The following is a 22,114-nucleotide window of genomic DNA, read 5'->3' on the forward strand; positions in this document are numbered from 1 at the left end:
ACCTTGTTTGCCCAGATATTACACGGAAAGTTCATTATCTCTCTGTTTGTTGGCAATTCTGTGCTAGGGCTGGTGACATTGGTGCGTCAAATATAGTTTCAATGTCCTGTATAAGCCTTCTTCATTGTTTCTAAACTAACAAACCTGTTTCCTTCATCTGGCACATTTCATATACAGTATCTGTCTAGTCTGGCTTTTATTTATTTTAGTGCATCTATAAATTCAATAATGCCTTTGTTAGGGTGATCGTATCTTGTATGAACCTTATATTTCCTTTGCTTTCTCTTAACTTTCTTGCTCGGGTATCCATTGTATACTTCTTTGGGCGGGCTATTTCTGCTTTTAAGATTTCAATTTTGTTTTTTAATCACTTCTGCTTTCGGTGTTCATTACTCGGTTTTGACTTTCTGTTACTGAGTGCCTGTATTTTGGAGCCTTTGCAGAGTACTGCTGATAATGCTCACAGTGTGTTATTATGTGCAGTTCATCAAACCTTTCAGGTTTTCCTAAATATTGTGGCAACATAATGCTGAGAGTATTAACATTTTTTTTCTAATTTTGATGATGTATATTGTTTAGGTATGCACGGTCGAGAGAGCAGAACAGCTCATATGCAATGCCTTTCCTATCTTAAAAACTCTCCTGTCGGATATTATAATAGACTAATCGATCAATCAGTGTTCAAGGAGGTGTAGAAACCCCTGTTCCCCAGCGAACAGCGCGTGAAAAACAGCCTGGTTCTTGTGTGACTGCGTACTCCAATTAATCTTCTCAATGATTTAGCCGCGATTTGCTGAACGGGTGTTATTGGCAATTCCAAATCCAAGTCTGTCTTTTATTTTTTGCTCAGGGTGACCGGGGGAGCGTTGACCATAAAACATTTTCAATAGCAGCTCCCCAGGAGGAATGTGGAGCTGGACATGGGTAACAGGTTCTGCTGGTGTACAGAGGAATGATCAAAAGTAGCAAAAGATAAAGTAAACAACAGGAATTCTGCAGATGCTGGAAATTCAAGCAACACGCATCAAAGTTGCTGGTGAACGCAGCAGGCCAGGCAGCATCTCCAGGGAGAGGTACGGTCGACGTTTCAGGCCGAGACCCTTCGTCAGGACTAACTGAAGGAAGAGTGAGTAAGAGATTTGAGAGGGGGAGGGGGAGGGGGAGATCCAAAATGATAGGAGAAGACAGGAGGGGGAGGGATGAAGCCAAGAGCTGGACAGCTGATTGGCAAAGGGGATATGAGAGGATCATGGGACAGGAGGCCCAGGGAAAAAGACAAGGGCGGGGGGGGGGACCCAGAGGATGGGCAAGGGGTATATTCAGAGGGACAAAGGGAGAAAAAGGAGAGAGAGAGAAAGAATGTGTGTATAAAAATAAGTAACAGATGGGGTACGAGGGGGAGGTGGGGCGTTAGCGGAAGTTAGAGAAGTCGATGTTCATGTCATCAGGTTGGAGGCTACCCAGACGGAAGATAAGGTGTTTTTCCTCCAACCTGAGTGTGGTTTCATCTTTACAGTAGAGGAGGCCGTGGACAGACATGTCAGAATGGGAATGGGATGTGGAATTAAAATGTGTGGCCACTGGGAGATCCTGCTTTCTCTGGCGGACAGAGTGTAGGTGTTCAGCGAAACGATCTCCCAGTCTGCGTCCCGTCTCGCCAATATATAGAAGGCCGCATCGGGAGCACCGGACGCAGTATATCACCCCAGCCGACTCACAGGTGAAATGTCGCCTCACCTGGAAGGACTGTCTGGGGCCCTGAATGGTGGTAAGGGAGGAAGTGTAAGGGCATGTGTAGCCCTTGTTCCACTTACAAGGATAAGTGCCAGGAGGGAGATCAGTGGGGAGGGATGGGGGTGACGAATGGACAAGGGAGTTGCGTAGGGAGCGATCCCTGCGGAAAGCAGAGAGAGGGGGGGGGGGAGGGAAAGATGTGCTTAGTGGTGGGATCCCGTTGGAGGTGGCGGAAGTTACGGAGAATAATATGTTGGACCCGGAGGCTGGTGGGGTGGTAGGTGAGGACCAGGGGAACCCTATTCCTAGTGGGGTGGCGGGAGGATGGAGTGAGAACAGATGTGCGTGAAATGGGGGGGGGGGATGTGTTTGTGAGCAGAGTTTATGGTGGAGGAAGGGAAGCCCCTTTCTTTAAAAAAGGAGGACATCTCCCTCGTCCTGGAACGAAAAGCCTCATCCTGAGAGCAGATGCGGCGGAGCCGAAGGAATTGCGAGAAGGGGATGGCATTTTTGCAAGAGACAGGGTGAGAAGAGGAATAGTCCAGATAGCTGTGAGAGTCGGTAGGCTTATAGTAGACATCAGTGGATAAGCTGTCTCCAGAGATAGAGACAGAAAGATCTAGAAAGGGGAGGGAGGTGTCGGAAATGGACCAGGTAAACTTGAGGGCAGGGTGAAAGTTGGAGGCAAAGTTAATAAAGTCAACGAGCTCTGCATGCGTGCAGGAAGCAGCGCCAATGCAGTCGTCGATGTAGCGAAGGAAAAGTGGGGGACAGATACCAGAATAGGCACGGAACATAGATTGTTCCACAAACCCAACAAAAAGGCAGGCATAGCTAGGACCCATACGGGTGCCCATAGCTACACCTTTAGTTTGGAGGAAATGGGAGGAGCAAAAGGAGAAATTATTAAGAGTAAGGACTAATTCCGCAAGACGGAGCAGAGTGGTGGTAGAGGGGAACTGATGAGGTCTGGAATCCAAGAAGAAGCGGAGAGCTTTGAGACCTTCCTGATGGGGGATGGAAGTATATCGGGACTGGACATCCATGGTGAAAATAAAGCGGTGGGGGCCAGGGAACTTACAATCATCGAAAAGTTTAAGAACGTGAGAAGTGTCACGAACATAGGTCGGAAGGGATTGAACAAGGGGTGATAAAACCGTGTCGAGGTATGCAGAAACGAGTTCGGTGGGGCAGGAGCAAGCTGAGACAATAGGTCGGCCAGGACAGGCAGGTTTGTGGATCTTGGGTAGGAGGTAGAAACCAGGAAGTGCGAGGTGTAGGAACTATAAGGTTGGTAGCAGTGGATGGGAGATCCCCTGAGCGGATAAAGTCGGTGATGGTGTGGGAGACAATGGCCTGGTTCTCCTTAGTGGGGTCACGATCGAGGGGTAAATAAGAGGAGGTATCCGCGATTTGCGCTGTGCCTCGGCAAGGTAGAGGTCAGTACGCCAGACTACAACAGCAACCCCCTTATCGGCGGGTTTAATAATAAGGTTAGGATTAGTGCGGAGGGAGTGGAGAGCAGAGCGTTCCGAAGGAGTGAGGTTGGAATGGGGACAAGGTGCGGTGAAGTCGAGACGGTTGATGTCCCGTCGGCAGTTAGCGATAAAGAGATCCAGAGCAGGCAGAAGACCAGAGCGGGGTGTCCATGAAGAGGAGGAGGGTTGAAGACGGGAGAAGGGGTCATCGGTGGGGGTGGAAGAGTCCTTGCTGAAGAAGTAGGCTCGGAGACGGAGACGGCGGAAGAAAAGTTCCGCATCGTGGCGAACACGGAACTCGCTGAGGTGTGGGCGTAGGGGGACAAACGTGAGGCCTTTACTGAGAACAGAGCGCTCTGCCTCCGACAGTTGAAGGTCGGAGGGGATGGTAAAGACCCGGCACGGATGACAGCTGGGATCAGAGGGGGGAGGGGGGAGGCTGGGAATGTCAGTGGAGAGGGGATGGTTGGGGTGGGAGGAAGATGGAGCCTCTGAGGACCCAGGAGCTGACAATGGATCTGAAGGAGACGGGATTGCAGAGTATTGGTGGGGGAAGAGGAGATGGGAGTCACAATAGCAACAAATAAAGACCCAGCCTGGAGTTCAAGGCTGGAGTCGCAGTTGGTGGTTGCGCAATCGCTTTGAAGTTGTCCACGGTCGTTGCAGGAGTCCGGGTTTTGAATATGCCGAGATGTTGGAGCCGGCGAGATCAATGGCAGAGGCCGCAATCTGAAGTTAAAAGTCTCAAAGCTCTCCGCTTCTCTTTGGATTCCAGACCTGATCAGCTCCCCTCTACCACCACTCTGCTCCGTCTTGCGGAATTAGTCTTTACTCTTAATAATTTCTCCTTTTTCTCCTCCCACTTCCTCCAAACTAAAGGTGTAGCTATGGGCACCCGTATGGGTCCTAGCTATGCCTGCCTTTTTGTTGGGTTTGTGGAATAATCTATGTTCCGTGCCTATTCTGGTATCTGTCCCCCACTTTTCCTTCGCTACATCGACGACTGCATTGGCGCTGCTTCCTGCACGCATGCAGAGCTCGTTGACTTTATTAACTTTGCCTCCAACTTTCACCCTGCCCTCAAGTTTACCTGGTCCATTTCCGACACCTCCCTCCCCTTTCTAGATCTTTCTGTCTCTATCTCTGGAGACAGCTTATCCACTGATGTCTACTATAAGCCTACTGACTCTCACAGCTATCTGGACTATTCCTCTTCTCACCCTGTCTCTTGCAAAAATGCCATCCCCTTCTCGCAATTCCTCCATCTCCGCCGCATCTGCTCTCAGGATGAGGCTTTTCATTCCAGGACGAGGGAGATGTCCTCCTTTTTTTTAAAGAAAGGGGCTTCCCTTCCTCCACCATAAACTCTGCTCTCAAACGCATCTCCCCCATTTCACGCACATCTGCTCTCACTCCATCCTCCCGCCACTCCACTCGGAATAGGGTTCCCCTGGTTCTCACCTACCACCCCACCAGCCTCCGGGTCCAACATATTATTCTCCGTAACTTCCGCCACCTCCAACGGGATCCCACCACTAAGCACATCTTTCCCTCCCCCCCTCTGCTTTCCGCAGAGAGCGCTCCCTACGCGACTCCATTGTCCATTCGTCCCCCCCATCCCTCCCCACCGATCTCCCTCCTGGCATTTATCCTTGTAAGCGGAACAAGTGCTACACATGCCCTTACACTTCCTCCCTTACCACCATTCAGGGCCCCAAACAGTCCTTCCAGGTGAGGCGACACTTCACCTGTGAGTCTGGGGTGATATACTGCGCCCGGTGTTCCCGATGTGGCCTTCTATATATTGGTGAGACCCGACGCAGACTGGGAGACCGCTTTGCTGAACACCTGCGCTCTGTCCGCTAGAGAAAGCAGGATCTCCCAGTGGCCACACATCTTAATTCCACATCCCATTCCCATTCTGACATGTCTATCCACGGCCTCCTCTACTGTAAAGATGAAGCCACAATCAGGTTGGAGGAACAACACCTTATATTCCGTCCGGGTAGCCTCCAACCTGATGGCATGAACATCGACTTCTCTAACTTCCGCTAATGCCCCACCTCCCCCTCGTACCCCATCCGTTATTTATTTATATACACACATTCTTTCTCTCGCTCTCCATTTTCTCCCTTTGTCCCTCTGAATATACCCCTTGCCCATCCTCTGGGTTTCCCCCACTCCCCCTTTTCCTTCTCCCTGGGCCTCCTGTCCCAAGATCCTCTCATATCCCCTTTGTCAATCACCTGTCCAACTCTTGGCTCCATCCCTCCCCCTCCTGTCTTCTCCTATCATTTTGGATCTCTCCTTCCCCCTCCCATTTTCAAATCTCTTACTAGCTCTTTCAGTTAGTCCTGACGAAGGGTTTTGGCCCAAAACGTCGACTGAAACTCTTCGTAGAAAAGATAGAGTAATTAGACACCAAATATTCTGCGTTAAATACACCGTAACTATTTAGTTTTGTTGTTGGCCTCAGATGAACACTGCATTCCCCTTGGTTGGAGTTAGTTTACTCCTCGACCGTCTTTTCCTCATATTCGTTCACACCTCGGCCAACAGTATGTATCAGTCTTGGAAAACGGCAAACTGACGTGGGGAAAAGACGCTCACTCACAGACTGCGTGGGTGAACCGCCATCCCCTGGGCGATTTGGATGTTTATTGCACGGCATGGATGACTCTCTGGGTCGGTGTTTTTTTTTGCAACAGTGTTCCCCGGATTCCTCCACACATGCAAACAAGGGCTAGTTGTGGAATCAAGTTAACCAGCCAACACCCCGATGAAACCCACACGGTGACGGGGAGCGCATGCAAACGCGCACCCGAGGTTACGATCGAACACGGCTCTCTGGCCCTGAGGGACGGCGGCTACAGTTCTTCCCTATCGCAATGGAAACAGGGACAGATAGAAAGCCAGGTAGGTCGATCGTGACCGAGGACCTTGACCGTGGGGAAAGGGAAGACAGAACACATGCCAGCCCTCACTGAGGGCGTCAACGGTGGAAAGGAAAGGCAGCTCAGTTCCGTGGCAACAACATCTATCCTGGGCCCAGGCATTCCTGCAAGCGTGAAGAAAGCACACCAGCGGCCGTGGGGAGACCCGTGTGTCACCAAAGACTCAACCAATTTCTGTAGACGTATGGTGGAGAGCATTTTGACTGGCTGCAGCTCCAGCGCACAGGATCACAAGTCTCCCCGCCACCGAGGACGTCTTCAAAACGCGCTGCCACCCATCACTGAGGACCCCAGCCCTCTTCTCAATGCTACCATCAGGCAGGAGGTGCAGAAGCCTGACGACCCACAATCAGCGCTTTAGGGAACAGCCCCTGCCACTCCGCCACCGGATTTCAGATTCATTTATTTACCACGTGTACAGGAAAAGCATTAAAGTGAAACGCGTCGTTCGCGTTAACGGCCAATGCAATCTAACACTGCGCCGGGGGCAGCCCGCAAGTGTCAGCATACATCCCGGCGCCGGCATTGTGTACCAACGATGGCCAGCAGAACGACACAGAGCACAAAACAAAACAGACCGCAATAATGTAACAAAACGAGTCTCCCCCCCCCACACATAAACAGTTCTCTGACCCCCGGGACAGGCAGTCCACCAACCCGGCATCGCCTCCTGCAGATTCACAGACCCACACTTCCGCTCGACCTTCGGCGTCGACCCCAGGACTCACAGATTGATGCCGATTGAGGGCCCTGGATGAAGACCCCAAATCAAAGGCCTCGAACTCCAGTCTTGCCGATTCGAGTACTTGGCGAGGTGGTCACAGCCCCTCGTGCCTCTCCCCACACGGAACTCCAATCCTGAATGCTCTACGAATTCTTGAACACCAACTTCCGGTTCACTATTTATGTTTAGTGTAGCGCAGTAATTTTTTAACGCCTTGCACAGTACTGCTGCCGGGAGAACAGCGTCCGTGACGTGTCGGTGACAATAACCCGATTCTGATGATTCTACAATACTGTCTCACTCTCACAGATCAGTGTTTCAAACTACTGTCAAAACGTGACTCTAATTTCATCTCGTTCTTCTGAAGCAACGGGTCCCCAATCAGGGCAAATCATCACCCCTGTCCGCATCAGATCAACATCTCAGGAGTCGAGACGAGAAAGCGCGAAGCCACCTGAAAGACAGCTGCGGCGACCCGGGTCTACTCCCGAGTTCCGCTGCTGCCTGCGTCCAATTTGCTTATTCTCCGCGTGACTGCAGAAATAGATCACTCAACCCGTCGCGTCAGCCCTGCCATTCGGTTATGGCCGATTTATTACCTCCCTCAACCCTGTTCTCCTGCCTTCTCCACGTAATGGAAAACTTGTCACTTTGTGGCGGCGGAACTCAGCAGGAATAACTTACAATCGAGTGATTTTCGGGCAGAAAGGTAGTGTAGAATTTAGTGCAATCGTTTTGCAGTGCCAGTGATGGCTCGATTGCTGCCGCTGTCTACACAGACCTTGCACACTCTCTCCCACAGTCCGCAGATGTGCAGTTCCATGGGGTCAACTCGCCACTGCAAATCTCCCCTCGGACAGGGAGAGGTAGGCATTGGAGAGGGTTCAAGAAAATGATTCCGGGATTGAAAGGCTTGTCAAATCAGGACTGTTTCACGACTCTGGAATTCAGAAGACCACGTTGAAACCTATTGGATGTTGAAAGGCCTGGATAGAGTGGACGTGAAGAGGATGCTTCCTGTGGTGGAATAGCCTAAGACCAGGAGGCACAGCCCCAGGATAGACGGGTGTCCATTTAGAAAGGAGATGAGGAGGAATTTCTTTAGCCAGAGAGTGGTGAATCTGTGGAATTTGTGGTCACAGGACAAATCATCGGGTAGATTCAAGGCAGAGCTTGATAGATTCTTGTTTGGTCAGGGCATGAAAGGATGCGGAGAGAAGGCAGGAGATTGGGGCTGAGAGGAAAATTAGATCAGCCATGGTGACATGTCGGAGCAGACTCGATGGGTCAAATGGCCCAATCCTGCTCCTATATCTTATCACCTTATAGGGAGTGGTTAAGCTGGCTGGGATTTTATTCTTAGGAATGTAGGATACTGAAGGGTGACCTTCTTGAGCTGTATAAGATCACGAATGACAAGAATAGGGAAACTACACACAGCCTTTTCTCCAGGGAAAAGAAACCAAACACTAGAGGGTATCAGTTTATGGTGAGAGGGGAAAGAATTAAAAGGGACCTAATGGACAAGTCTTCTACACGCAGGGGCTGGTCACGTACAGGTGGTGCGTATATGGAATGAGCTGCCGGGGATGATGGCTGCAGCAGATACAATACACTGAAAAATCCTTTGGATAAGGAAAGGTTTACGGTGATATGGGCCAAATACAGACCGGCTTAATTGAGCAGTACGGTTGGCATGGTAACGAGTGGGATGATCAGACAGGGTTATTGTGAATTGTATTGTGAAATCTGTTGTCTTGCGGCAGCACGACAGCGAAATACGTAAACCATAAGATACGGGAGCAGAGTTGGGCCATTTGGTCAGTCTGCCCTGCCATTGCATTGGCTGATCTATTTGCCTCTCAGTCCCAATCTCCTGCCTTCCTCCCGTATCCCTTCTTGCCCCGACTAATGAAGAATCTATCAACATCTGCCCAAAATATACATCAAGACTTGGCCTCCACGGCCGCGTGTCGCAATGAATTCCACAGATTCTCCACTCTCCGGCTAACGAAATTCCTTCTTATCTCCATTCTAAATGGCCGTCCCTCTATTCAAATACTGTGCTCTTCCACCACAGGAAACATTCTCTCCACATCCACTCTGTTGAGGCCTTTCATCATTTGATAGGTTTCGATGAGATCCTCCCTCATTCTTCGGAATTCCTGTGAGTACAGGGCCAGAGTCATCAAACACTCCTCATACGTTAACCCTTTCGTTCCCAGAATCATTCCCATGAACCTCCAATGGACCCTCTCCAATGTCAACACATCCTTTCTTGGATAAGGCACCCAAAATGACTCACAATACTCCAAGTGAGGCCTTCCCAGTGTCTGATAAAGCCTCAGTATTATATCCTTGCGTTTATATTCTAGTCCTCATGAAATGAATGCTAACATTGCATTTGCCTCTCTCACCACTGACTCAAGCTGCAAACTAACCCTCAGGGAATCCTGCACGAGGACCCCCAAGTCCCTTTGCACCTCATATTTTTGAATTTTCTCCCCCTTTATTCCCACTTTTTGCCTCCTGTCGATCAGCCAGTGGTCTGTCCATGCTAGTATCTTCCCTGTAATACCATGGGGTCTTAACTTGTTAAGCAACCACATGTGTAGCACCTTGTCAAAGGCCTTCTGAAAATCCAGGTGCACAACATCCACCGAATCTCCTTTGTCTATCCTGCTTTTATTTCTTCAAAGAATTCCATCAGATTTGTCAGGCAAGATTTTCCCTTACGAAACCATGCTGACTTCAGCCTATTTTATCATGTACCATCAAGTACCTCAAAAGGACATTCTTAACAATTGACCCCAACATCTTCCCAACCACTGTCAGATTAACTGGCTTATAACTTTCTTTCTTCTGCCTCTCTCCCTTCTTGAAGAGTGGAGTGACATTGGCAATTTTCCAGTCTTCCGGAACCATTCCAGAAGCTAGTAATTCTTGAAAGATCATTACTAATGCCTCTACAATCTCTTCAACCACCTTTTTCAGAACCCTGGGTTGTTGTCCATCTGGTCCAGGTGACTTATCTACTTTCAGTTTCCCAAGAAACTTCTCCCTAGTAAAGATAATTTCACACACTTCTGCCCCCGACACTCAGAATTCCAACATACTGCTGGTGTTTTCAACAGTGAAGACTGTTGCAAAATCCTTATTTAGTTTGTCCACAATTTCCTTGTCCCCATTACTACCTCTCCAGCATCACTCTCCAGTGGTCCAATATCTGTTGTCACCTCTCTTTTACTTTTCATGTATCTGAAGAAACTTTTTGAATCCTATTTAATATTATTGGCTAGCTGAACTTCGTATTCCATCTTTTCATTATGTATGAGTTTTGTATTTGTCTTCTGTTGGTTTTTAAAAGCTTCCCAATCCTCTACCTTCCCATTAATTTTTGCTCTATTTTGTGCCCTCTCTTTGGCTTTTATTTTAGTAACCTCAGCCACGGTTGCGTCAGTTTGCCTTTACAATACTTCTTCCTCTTCCAGACCCTGTGCCTTCTGAATAGCTTCCGGCAGCCCCAGCCTTTGCTGCTCTGCCATTACCCCTGCTAGTGCTCCTTCCAATCCACTTTGGCCTCTGTAATTCCTTTTACTCCACTGTTGTAACAATACATTTAACTTTAACTTCTCCCTCTCAAATTGCAGGGTGAATTCTTTCATATTATGATCACTGTCCCCTAAGGTTTCCTTTACCTTAAGCTCCCTTAATCAATTCTGGTTCGTTGCACAACACCCAATCCAGAATTGCCTTTTTCCCAGTGGGCTCAACCTCGTCCTGCTCTAAAAAGCCATCTCATAGGTATTCTACAATTTCCCCCTCTTGGTATCCAGCACCAACCTGATTTTCCCAATCTACCTGCATATTGAAATCCACCATGCCTGCTGTTGTAGTGTTGTATTTCACTCCCATTAGGGTCCTTTTACCCTTGCAGTTCTTTCTCCCTACCCACAAGGGTTCAACAACTTCCAGTCCTATCTCACCTCTTTCTAAGGATTTGATTTCATATTTTACTAACAGAGTCACCCCACTCCTCTGCCTACCTGCCAGTCCTTTCAATACAATATGTATCCTTGGATGCCAAGCTCACAGCTATAATCTTCCCTCAGCCATGACTCAGTGATGCTCACATTGTCAAACCTCACAATCTCTGTGCTGCAAATTCATCTACTTTATTCCATATACTGCAAGCATTCAAATATAACACCTTCAGTCCTGTATTCATCACCCTTTTTGTCCCCCTTTTGCATTGCAACTCATCCTGTTGTCTGTGATTTTGCCCCATCATCAGTCTCACTGCAGACTGCCTCTGTCAGTATACCAACCGCCCCATCCTCAGCCCTATCACTTCAGTTCCCATATCCCTGCTAAACTCCTGAACAGCTCCAGCAAACTTGCCTGCAAGGACATTTGCACCCCCCCCCCCCGCCCACATTCAGGTGTAATCTATCCCTTTTGTACAGGTCATACATACGCCAGAAGGAATCCCAATGATCCATAAACCTGAACCCCTGCCCCCTGCACCAGTTCCCCAGCCATGCATTCACCTGCCAAATCATCCTATTCTTGCCCCCACTGGCGCCTGGCACAGGCAGCAATCCAGAGATTACTACCCTGGAGGTCCTGCTTTCAGCTTTCTACCTAGCTCCCTAAAATCTCTCTTCAGGATCTCCGCACCTTTCCTACCTCTGTCATCAGTGCCAGTAGGTACCAAGTCTCTGGTTGCTCCCTCTCCCCCTTCCCCCTTTAGAATGCCACGGATCTGATCCAAGATGTTCCTGACCCTGGCACCTGGGAGGCAACATGCCATCCGGGTGTTTCTATCTGTGGCTCCCCCCAGTAGGTCATCCCCCTCAATAGTACCCAAAGTTGTATACTTACTATTGAGGGGAGCGGCCACTGTGGTGCTCTACACAGTCTGCCTATTTCCCTTCCTTCTCCTGCCTGTCACCCAGCTACCTGCCTCCTGCAACCTAGGGGTGACTACCTCCTTGTAGCTCCCATCTAACACCTCCTCAGCCTCCCGTATGAGCCTAATGTCATCGAGTTGCAGCTCCAGTTCCTCAATGGCTTCTCCGAGGATCTGCTGCTTGGTGCACCCGGTGCAGTTGTGGTCATCTGGGAGGCTGTAAGTCTCCCAGAATGTGACATCTTGCACAAAGAACATAACACCTCCCCTGAAGTCATTCTCCCTGCTCTAACTGACCAGGAAGGAAGAATAGTGAAGAAGAAACTTACCAGATACTTACTTCGCCAAATACTGATGAGCCATAGCTTCCCCACTCTAACACTGGCCCACTCACACAATGGCCGCTCCACTTCCCCCGCCTTATCTTTATTTACCCTTGCTAATAAATCCCGTTCACTGATTGGCTGCAGTTCAAACTGCGAAAACTGCTGCCAATTGCTGCCTTTTTCATCTTCAATCGCAGACCCCCGTGAAGTCACCTCTTTATCTCCTCACACTCCCATTTGCCAATTGGCCACAGTTCAAACATTACCATAAGCTACACTAAATAAATTAACAGAGGAAAAGAATGTGGTGTTCATGGGTTCATGGTCATTCAGAAACCTGATGACAGGGGAAGAAGCTGTTCTTAAACATTGATTATGCATCTTCAAGTTCCTGCATGTCTTCCCTGATTGTAGCAATGAGAGGAGGGCATCTCCCGGACTGTGAGGGCCCTTAATGATGGATGCTGCCCTTTGAAGATGTCTTTGATGGTGGGAGGGTTGTGCTAGGATTGAACTTAAATATTAACAAATATAACTGAACATCCATTCCTTCTGATTTGTTAGAGATTTAACTGCAATTCCTAGATCAGATTTTGAGGTTACTAACATAAGAAGAATGTGAAATTGCAGTCACTCCCTAGGTTTGACAAACAGGAGCAATTCAAACCCTGTGGTCACTTGTGGACTTGTTGGTGAATCCACAGACTGGACAAACTTCCGAAGCCTTTTACGCACACGGAGCAGATGAAAGGTTTCTCCCCGGTGTGGACCCGCAGGTGGGTGAGCAGGCTGGACGAATGGACGAATCCCTTCCCGCACTCGGAGCAGGTGAAGGGCCGGTCCCCAGTGTGGACCCGCTGGTGCGTCAGCAGGTGGGAGGAACTGATGAAAGAGCGGCCGCAGGCTGAGCAGGCGAAGGGCCGCTCCCCGGTGTGGACCCGCCGGTGTATGAGGAGGCCGGAGGAGCACGCGAACCCCCGGCCGCACTCCGAGCAGGCGAAGGGCCGCTCCCCGGTGTGCTCCCGCTGGTGTGCCAGGAGATAGGACGAGCACGTGAACCCCTTCCCGCACATGGAGCAGGTGTACGGCCTCTCCCCGGTGTGAACCCGCTGGTGCACGAGAAGGCTGGACGACCGAGTGAAGCCCTTCCCGCACTGGGAGCAGGTGAAGGGCCTCTCCCCGGTGTGGTCGCGCTGGTGCCTGAGCAGGCTGGAGAAGTGGCTGCATCCTTTCCCACACAAGGAGCAGATGAACTGCCTCTCCTGGGTGTGGAGCCGCTGGTGCCTGCGAAGGTGGGACGGGCACGTGAAGCCCTTCCCGCAGTCCGAGCAGGTGAATGGGCTTTCCCCGGTGTGCTCCTTCTGGTGGCTGAGAAGGCTGGACAGGTTGGTAAACCCTCCCCCACACAAGGAGCAGGTGAACTGTTTCTCCGCGGCGTGCACCCGCTGGTGTCTGACAAGGTGGGACGAGTAAATGAAGCCTCTGCCGCACACTGAGCAGGTGTACGGCCTCTCGCCGGTGTGGCCGCGCCGGTGCATCTCCAGCCGCGACGGGTAACTGAACCCCTTCCCGCAGTCCCCGCACTTCCACGGCCGGTCGTTGGCGTGGCCGCACAAGTGCCTGGTCAGTCCGGCCGCCCGTCTGAAGCCCCGCCCGCAACTGGAGCAGGTGAACGGCGCCTGCCCGACGCCAACAGGGTTCACCGCCTCTGCGTCCAAAGGCCAGTGGCGCGCCGGCGCCCGCGACTCCGGCAGGTCGGCAGACGGTCCGCGGTTCACGCTCCTGGTCTCGGAATCCTCCATCGCTGGTGTCCTGTGAAACAGACGTAACGGGAGAAAGACAAATCTCAGCAAAGGATTCCACACAAGCACAGAGGCTGTCAAATTTGGTCAGTTGTGTGACCTACACACAGGCCCTTCGGTCCTACTCATCCGTGCCGGCCAAGTTGCCTGAGCCAGTCTCATTTGCCCACTTTTTGCCAATATCCCTCTACGTGTCCTATCCGTGCACCTGTCAAAATGTCCTTTAGGTGTGGTGATTGTCCCTGTTTCCCCCGGAAGCTAGTTCCATACACCCACCACGCAATGCCCACCCGGTCCCTTTCTGGAATACTACAGGGCATTCTGTATTAACATAATGGGCTCTCGCATTATCTGTCTGTCTGTCATTAGTTACTATCGATTTTCACTCCAGGGAGCGGGAAACGCAGAATCAAATATCGCTCTGATGATTGTACGTTCTAGTATCAATTGTTTGGTGACAATAAAGTATAAAGTGTAAGTACATGGTTAGTAAGTCATGCAGTGCAGAAGAAGCTGTTCCAGCCCTTCGAGCCACCCCGCCATCCCCAGTTTAACTCTTGCCTAATCACAGGACAATTTACAATGACCAATTAACCCACCAACCTGTACGTCTTTGGACTGTGGAGGAGACCGATGAACCTGGAGAACGTACAAACTCCCTAAAGGCAGTGTTGAGAATTGAACCCCGGGTTGCCAGTATTGTAAACCATTGTGCTAACCACTACGCTACCGTGCCCCCCCCACCCTAGGAATAAAGACCGTCATTATTTAGAGAAGTGGGGAGCAGGTGAAATTAGGACGAATGAGTATGTCTTCTGATCAACAGTCTTACCCTGTGTCATGTTGTCTTATGAGGATACAGGACATGGGACAGGACGTTAGGGAGTTCGAATGAAATGAGACTTCACCGTTTATCGACAAGCCCCCCAGGATTCCAGAGACCAGCCCGGGGACGTTCCGTCACTCTCCAGCTGCAACTCCCTCAGCCCCCCCATTTGGAACCTGAATACTATCCCTCTCTCTCCTGAGCTGCACCATGATGACGAGATTCAACACCAGATGCAAGTCTGCCCCCGGTAGAAGGCCCCGTTAGGGCACATTCTGGAGTTAGGGTAGATAGCAAATATTAATTTCACCAGCAGCCAATCTTCAGACAAGAACATGGATTGTAGATTGAATTTAAAATGCCAGTCCTGAACAATAGTTTTCCTGGAGTTGATTACAAACCAGGCAATGCTGATTGACGTTCATTGTGGGTGTCTGGAGTGTGGGTGCAGAGAAGGAGGTATGTGAAAACTATATGTGATTCAAAGGAAGTATTGTAGATACATTGTAACTGTAAAATTGCCCCGCTGGTCTTTAGCAGATAAAATATCATGTAATATTGGGCTGAGAGGCCTCTGCTTCCAAGAGTCTCTCAATATGATGCCTGTTGCTAATTTTTGTTGAATAAAACAATTCTATATCCAGGAGCTTCACTGTCTCTCCACTGACAACAGACCTACACTGACAGAGAGCTCTGGCATCCGGGGCAGTTCTGTTAAGTCCATAATCAGATCAAACATGAAAAGAGTAAGATGCTGAGAAGGTACATTGTCTCAGAGATACTACTGGACTACACTATGAATATACTAAAGGCTGCAATCGATAGACAAAAGTTCAACCAACTGTATTTATATCAAGATGAGGCTGAATATATTGATATCATCTATATTAAAATGAGACTGGCAAATGACCATAAGACATCCTCTCCACATCCACTACCTAGGCCTTTCAAGATACAGGTTTCAATAGATCCTCCTTCATTCTTCTAAACTCCAGTGAGTACAGGCCCAGAGTCATCAAACACTCCTCATATGTTAACCCCTTCATTACTGGAAACATTTTCTTGACCCGCATCTGGATTCTCCAATGACAGCATATCTTTTCTTATACAAGAGGCCTAAAACTACTCACAATACTCCAAGTGCTGTCTGACCAATGCCTTATAAAGCCTTAGTACTACATCCTTGCTCTTATATTCTATGCCAACATTACATTTGCCTTTCTCACCACTGACTCGATCTGCAAGCTAGCCTTTAAGGATCCTGCATGAGGTCTCCCAAGTCCCTTTGTACCTTTTGAATTTTTCCCCATTTAGAAAGTAGTCCTTACCTTTATTCCTTCTACCAAAGTGCATAACCATACACTTTCCAACAATCTGTCCAAGTCCTTTCGTAACTCCCTGCTTCCTCAACACTATTTACTCTTCCAACTTTCTTCATATTATCTGAAAACTTTGCAATTAAGCCATCAATTCCAACAACCAAATCATTGACAAGTAACATAAAAAGAATTCCAACAGAAAAGAATTGTTTTTAATGAAACCATGATGACTTTGGCCTACTTTTTCATGTGCCTCCAAGTACCCCCAAAACATCGTCCTTAATACTGGACTCCCGCATTGTTCTAACTGCTGAGGTCAGGCTAACTGATCTATAATTTCCTTTCTTCTGCCTTCTTAAATAGTGGAGTGACATTTGCAATTTTCCAGTCTGCATAATGTAGTGATTTGTGAATGATCATTACTAATACTTCTACAATGTCTTCAGCTTCTTCTTTCAGAGCCCTGGGATGTAATCCATCTGCTCCAAGAGGCCCTTTCAGAGCCCTGGGATGTAATCCATCTGCTCCAAGAGGCCCTTTCAGAGCCCTGGGATGTAATCCATCTGCTCCAAGAGGCCCTTTCAGAGCCCTGGGATGTAATCCATCTGCTCCAAGAGGCCCTTTCAGCTTCCCAAGCACTTTTTTGAACAGCAACTGCACTCACTTCTCCCACCTGACACTCTAAAATTTCTGGCACACTGCTCGTGTCTTCCACAGTGAGGACTGGTGCAAAATACTTATTCAGTTCCACCACCATTTCCTTGTTCCCCCCCCCCCACCTTACTACCCCTCCAGCAATGGAATTGTGGAGCTGCCTTGAAGGGCTGTACTGCCAACTGCTGCTCCAGTGCCTTGTTATTTCACTCCTGAATAGAACCAGATGAAATGCTTCATGTTATCTCACAGAACGCGGGATGATAGCAGCATGGAACTTGATGAACGTTTAGTGATGCAGTGAGATATGTGGTTGTGAACATACGTCACTTGAAAAAACAGTTTTTACACATTGCTGCCAAATTATGTTTCAATGTAGCTTCAATTTACAAGCTCAAACACGAGGAAATCTGCAGATGCTGGAAATTCAAGCAATACACATCAACATTGCTGGTGAACGCAGCAGGCCAGGCAACCTCTCTAGGAAGAGGTACAGTCGACGTTTCAGATCTCTCCTTCCCCCTCCCACTTTCAAATCTCTTACTAGCTCTTCCTTCAGTTAGTCCTGACGAAGGGTCTCGGCCCGAAACGTCGACTGTACCTCTTCCTAGAGATGCTGCCTGGCCTGCTGCGTTCACCAGCAACGTTGATGTGTGTTGCTCAATTTACAAGCTATTAGGTTCCGTTGGATAGCTGAATCTTAACAAATCATCACTTTCCAATTTGCCCGCCGCTCTGCAGATTGCGGTTTTAAAAAATGCCTAACTCCATCCCCACAATGCCCCGAGCTGAAGAAACCACTCTATCCATTGCTGTTTTCCCGCAATACGCATGCGCCACGCCCGCGGTGAGTTCTGGGGTGGGGCTGGCGACTGTCTGGGGGTCGCGCCGACTAAAATTCTAAAATTTATGGGTGCAGAGGGCCGGGAACTCCGATTGTCTGGCGGCCCGCAGAAGTTGTAAATATTTTTTTCCGCAAGGGAACTTCGTTTTAGGCCGCGCCCTGTCTCGGTGTTGCCTAGACCCGCACCCCGCTCCTACCTGCCGCCGACCTGGAAGACTGTGTGTCGAAGGCCGTAGTGTTCAGGCTTGGGACGTCACGTCCGGTGTCCGGCGTCCGATCTGTGCAGAGCGATAGAGCTCTTTCCAGTGGCAGAGGCTTGTGGGTAAGGTAACTCGCCATTTGAAACGGTGATGGAAATTGTTTTTATGGCCATCACAACTTCAATTCTCTTATTATTTTCTAGCTTGGGGAATCAAATTGTTTCATGGCTGTCCGTAGGGAAGACGAATTTCAGGGTTGTATATTGCATACATAATTTGATAATAAATGTACTTTGAATTCAAAGATGTGTTGTTTTACCTTGGACTATCTCAGTGCAGCGTTGAACTGAATTGATATGTATGGCACGGTTTTTTTTTCACCTGCTTGGTACATGTGACAATAACAAATCGATTTACTAGAACGTGCTCCCAGGAATAGCAATGTGATAAGGGCTAGATCATTAAAAAGTTACACAAAAAATGCTGAAAATACTCACGTCTGGCAACATCTCTGGCTGTGCATCAGACTACTGTTGTCACTGAGAGCTAAATATCGACTTAGCTGTGCATTAAAATACCCTGTCTATCTTGAGAGAACAGTTTTGAAAGTTGCTAGGCAGTCCTTCCTTAGCACTACACTAGAAAATCAGACCACATTTTTATTCTCAATTCCTAGAAATCAGACTACTGTTATCTCCCCTCTCACTGTGGAAGGAGTGGTTTCTGTCTCTCCCTTGTTAGTGAGAGAGAGTGATTGTGGGATGTTGAAAATATTGGCGTGAACAGTTAGCTTTTGATGTCCTGCAGACCATGGGCTCTCTTTGGGACCTTTGCAGTTGGTGGGTGGTGGGAATGCTGATGCTCTATGCTAGAACAAGTGGGGGGCATGGGGGCATGGGGGCTTTGGAGTTCTTATGGTTTTTTTCTGTCATTCATTCTTTGGGGGCTTTCCTCTGAGGATGTTTGCAGAGAGTAAGAATTTCAGGTTATATATTGTATACATTCTCTGATATTCAATGGAACCATTGAACTATTGAAATATAACATAGTTAACTCAGGAAAGCTGGAAATATCTGAATTTGTATCGTATATTTATTTAGCCAGCTGCTTTTACTGGGCATTAAGAAGGGAGCAACAAACTTCTGGAGCCAAAGATTAAGTGAAGAACTTACAGAGATATTAAAATCTGGTATTGGATGTTCTGCTTCCGAGCAAGGTTCACAAGCCTCTACTTACCTAGTGGGATGGTTAAGCACACATATCTGAGCAAGGGTGCAAACTCAGCCCCTCAGCACTGACTGTGGAAAGAGCTTCAATAAGTTACAGATCAAGGGAAGAAAAAGCTCGTTCACACTAGACAGAAAACAACTACCGAGGACGTGCTCAGTTGCTTGACCTGCAGAGAAACCATGTTAGTTTACTTTGAGTTTCTGAAGGAGTGGGTAAAAGGATCTCCTTGATAAAAGGGACAGCACGTTGCTGAGATGGGAAAGGCCACAGTTCCCTTTCCCTGGTGGACATTCTGCGTCATGCTGGGGAGATAACGGGCAATGTGATTGGGAAACTGGTCACTGATTAAAACACACTCAGTCTGACACCATTATTCCAACAGGTGTATACAGATTGAACAAGTGGACAGAGATCCTTCATATTCTCTGATTGTGAATAAATTTTCTGGTTCTTTGAGGCATCTAGCACACAACAGGGCATTTGGTATACAGACTCCATCCCAACTAGTTGGTACGCTTATTCATTCATCCCATTGCATTTGCCTGACACTGACTCCCTCTGCGTTTATCATTCACCTGCACAGCAAGGGCAATTTGCAGTGGCTGGCTAACCAACCCACCTGTACGCCGTTGGGATGCGGGAGGATACGCACGCGGGCATGGGGGAGAACGTACAAACTCCACACGGAGAGCTTTGCAAAGAGGTCAGGGTTGAAGCAGAGGCTGCAGTGTCAGCATCCCTGTGGGAATGTGTAATCATCTCTGCTGTGTGTCATATCCATGACGGCACTGATCTTCAACCAGCATGGACTCCACAGAATGACAGGTCTATTTATTAAGGAATGAGGAAAGATGGAAATTCAGGATTGAGTGTGATTATGGATTTTATTTATTGAGGTAAAGCACAGAATTGGCTCTCTGGCCCTTCGAGCCACTGATTTAGGCTCGTGTTATCTCTGGGACGCAGCAACCCCCAATTTAACCCCAGCCTAATCACAGGAGAATTTACAATGACAATTGGTACGCCTTTGGACTGTGGGAGGAAACCGGAGCACCCGGAGGAAACCCACGGGGTCCCCCGCGGGAAAAGCATACAAAGTCCTTACAGGCCGCGGTGGGAATTGGACCCGGGTCACTGGTACTGTAAAGCATTGTGCTGACCACTACACCGCCTTAGATTCAGTGGGTCGTCCACCTAAAGACACAGAAACAGTATTGCAGCCGCCATTCAGCTGCCGGGTACGGGATGCGACTCTCTGGGCAGGCACAGTTCAAACGTCAGTGCACCGATCACTGGGCAGAATCTCACCAAGTGACGAGGGAGGATCGGGAATGAGATAGGTTCACTGGCTGAGTGACGACGCGATGACAACCTGCCATTCAACATTAGCAACACCACGGACCTGACCGTGGGCTCCGGGAAAGAGAAGCTGGGAGATGCACATCGTTACTGATAGAAGTCCAACAATGGGCGTCTTCATCTCGGAGGATCTGTCTTGGCCCAACACTGATGCAGTTGTGAAGAAGGTTCGCCAGTAACTATACCACTAGGAGTTTGAGGAGTTTCATCAAAACGCTCTTGCGAATTCTGCAGAGGGCATTCCAGCCTGTTACATCACTGCCCGGTAGTCTCCGACACCGGACCGCAAGAGGCTACAGAGGGCTGGTGACACTCCCAGCTCCGTCACAGACTCCCCACCATCGAAGACCTCTTCTTGAGGCATGAGGCAGTGCTTCGAGAAGGTGGCATCCACCACTAATGATGTGCCCTCACCATCCAGGACGTGCCCTCTTTGCGATGCCATTGTTCGTCCATGGTCACCGTCGATGAAGACCTCGACACCATTATGATGATGATGATAGTGTCGAGACTAGCGCGTGGTTTGGATTTCAGTGAGGGAGAGTTGCGCAGCGTCAGCCTCACTCTCTCTTCCCAATTCCCATCTGGATCCAGTGGCCAGGCAGAGTCGAGACTTTGCGATATTACCGTTGGGGAGGAGGTACAGGAGCCTGAAGGCCACACTCAACATCTTAGGGACATTTCTTCTCCGCCATCATCAGATTTTTGAACAGGCCGCGAGCCCGACAAAATTGCGACATTTTTTGACCTTTACACTGCTTGTTTGTTTTAGTGATTTTTGTTTTAATGTCTATCAGACGCAAAATGACAAAACCTCTCCACAAACGTCGTTGATAGAAAAACCAACAGTATTTCTACTTCTTGTGAAGGAATGGTAAAATCAATTTAAGGAAGAGACTTGTCACTCTGAGGACAGAAACCTGGATCACAGCTCCGGAAGCTGAGTTTGAAGAAGCATTTTTGAAAGTGACAGAGCAAGTGTTAATGTTGAAAGGAATCAAGTCAATTTGCAGGTGGGACAAGTTCTTTCTTTCTTTCTTTTTAAATCTTTTTATTGAATAAGTATACAAAGGGTAAACCATAAAGGCACTAATACACTGTTAGAAATTACAGGAGATATTAATACAGAAGAAAAAATTGATACAAACAGTGCAATTTAAACATAAAATAATAGGGTAAAATAATAGTATACTAATTTTTATATATATATATCAATAGAGAAAAGGAAAAAACCCCCCAAAAAAGACCCCCAAAAAAACCCCACCGTGCAACTAAACTAAAAGCAAAGCAAAGCAATGGGCTAACTTGGAAAAAGGTAGAGTTAAAGAACTTAAAATCACATCCTCAAACCCGACCTCCATTAAAAACAGTTAAAAAAAGGCAAGAAGGGAATATAAATATGAAACAAAAGGGAAAAAAAAATTAAATTAAATGAAAATATTGAATAAAAGATCTCCAGGTCTGTTCAAATTTAAGTGAGGAATCATAAAGATTACTTCTAATTTTCTCCAAATTTAAGCATAATATCGTCTGGGAAAACCAAAAAAAGGTAGTTGGAGCATTAAGCTCTTTCCAATGTTGTAAGATACATCTTTTCGCTATTAAAGTAAGAAATGCAATCATTCTATGGGCTGAAGGGGAAAGATGACTGGAAATTTTAGGTAGTCCAAAGATAGCAGTAATAGGATGAGGAGAGATATCTATATTCAATACCTTTGAGATAATATTAAAAATGTCTCTCCAAGAAGTTTC

The 22,114-nt window shown here is 48.2% G+C and overlaps 1 protein-coding gene across 1 annotated transcript in view; it reads right to left on the bottom strand.

The window, feature by feature from the left end:
• Positions 1-9,104: 9,104 nt before the first annotated feature.
• Positions 9,105-22,114, bottom strand: part of LOC134352483 (zinc finger protein 721-like) — a 76,837-nt gene continuing 63,827 nt past the window's right edge. Inside the window, exons 6-7 of the mRNA XM_063059757.1 lie at positions 17,771-17,817; positions 9,105-13,940 (exon numbers count right to left, since the gene is read on the bottom strand). Coding sequence (XP_062915827.1) covers positions 12,803-13,940; positions 17,771-17,817 — 1,185 coding nt within the window. The 3' untranslated portion in view covers positions 9,105-12,802. The remainder of the gene's footprint in view (positions 13,941-17,770; positions 17,818-22,114) is intronic.

The sequence above is a fragment of the Mobula hypostoma genome, chromosome 10 (assembly GCF_963921235.1).
Source record: "Mobula hypostoma chromosome 10, sMobHyp1.1, whole genome shotgun sequence".
In the NCBI taxonomy this organism is placed as follows: domain Eukaryota; kingdom Metazoa; phylum Chordata; class Chondrichthyes; order Myliobatiformes; family Myliobatidae; genus Mobula; species Mobula hypostoma.